Raw genomic sequence first — 973 nt, 5'->3', positions numbered from 1 at the left:
CCTCCTCCTCCTCCTCCTCCGTGATGCCCCCCCCTCCTGCTGCTGCACTTGCTCCTGTTCAGCCAAGCCCTGGGTCCCTCTGGTATTGGCTTTTCTACCTGCATCCCCTCCCCCGAGGCCGTGAGCTTCCCCAGCGCACGGACGCACCTTCCCTTCTTTGTAACCTTTTAAAAATATTTTTATTGATTTCAGAGAGGAAGGGAAAGGGAGAGAGGGAGACATCCATGATGAGAGAGGACCATTGATTGGCTGCCTCCTGCACCCCCCACCACCTGTGCATCTGGCCCTGGGGACCCAGGAGACAGGTGGGAGGGGGCGAAACTGGCTCACCTGACATCACAGCCCCTGCCAGGCCCCCAAGGATGACGGAACTTGGGACTGAAAATGCTTTAAAAGCACCATGAACACACCACTGGGGACAGAGCCCGCAACCGGGCATGTGCCCTGACTGGTAGTTGAACTGTGACCGGAGGGGGTTGGGAGGGGGACTGGGTCCGGCCCTGTGGCCCGCCTCTGTCCGGAGCCTCGGGCGCTGTGGAGGGTGCACACAACGCCGGGAGGTGACGCCCCGCTCTCTCCCAGGACGAGCACTGCTTCTACAGCGGCAAGCCCCCCCGGGAGTCCGGACTGAGCGTGGGCGCCGCCGGCTGCTTCGTGCCCTTCGCCGTGTGCGTGATCTCGCGGTTCCCCTACTACAACGCCCTCAGGGACTGCCTGTCCTGGTGAGCTGCCACCGCCCTCGGCTTCGGCCACCCTAAAACCCTGCCCCGGGCAGGCTCGGGAGCTCGTGTGGGAACCCCGGGTCCGGGCGAGGTCAACCTGGGGCCAGGGACAGGGAGGGGGGGAGGGCAGACTGTCGGAAGTCGTGATACTGGGACTGAGACAGGGACGTGAATCAGGAAAACGCCTTCCCTGGCTCTCGGAGAAGATCAGCGGCTGCTGTCAGTTCTGATTTTTGTTTGCATTTTATTTT

The 973-nt window shown here is 62.3% G+C and overlaps 1 protein-coding gene across 1 annotated transcript in view; it reads left to right on the top strand.

Annotated features, from left to right (window-relative positions):
* Positions 1–973, top strand: part of DENND3 (DENN/MADD domain containing 3) — a gene marked incomplete at its 3' end in the record, with an annotated part of 73424 nt that overhangs the window by 1952 nt on the left and 70499 nt on the right. The window contains exon 3 of the mRNA XM_015561422.1: positions 583–722. Coding sequence (XP_015416908.1) covers positions 583–722 — 140 coding nt within the window. The remainder of the gene's footprint in view (positions 1–582; positions 723–973) is intronic.

Source organism: Myotis davidii, unplaced genomic scaffold (assembly GCF_000327345.1).
Source record: "Myotis davidii unplaced genomic scaffold, ASM32734v1 scaffold1717, whole genome shotgun sequence".
Classification (NCBI taxonomy): Eukaryota; Metazoa; Chordata; class Mammalia; order Chiroptera; family Vespertilionidae; genus Myotis; species Myotis davidii.
Note: the sequence above shows the minus strand (reverse complement) of the source record. Positions and strands in the feature narration are given on the sequence as shown.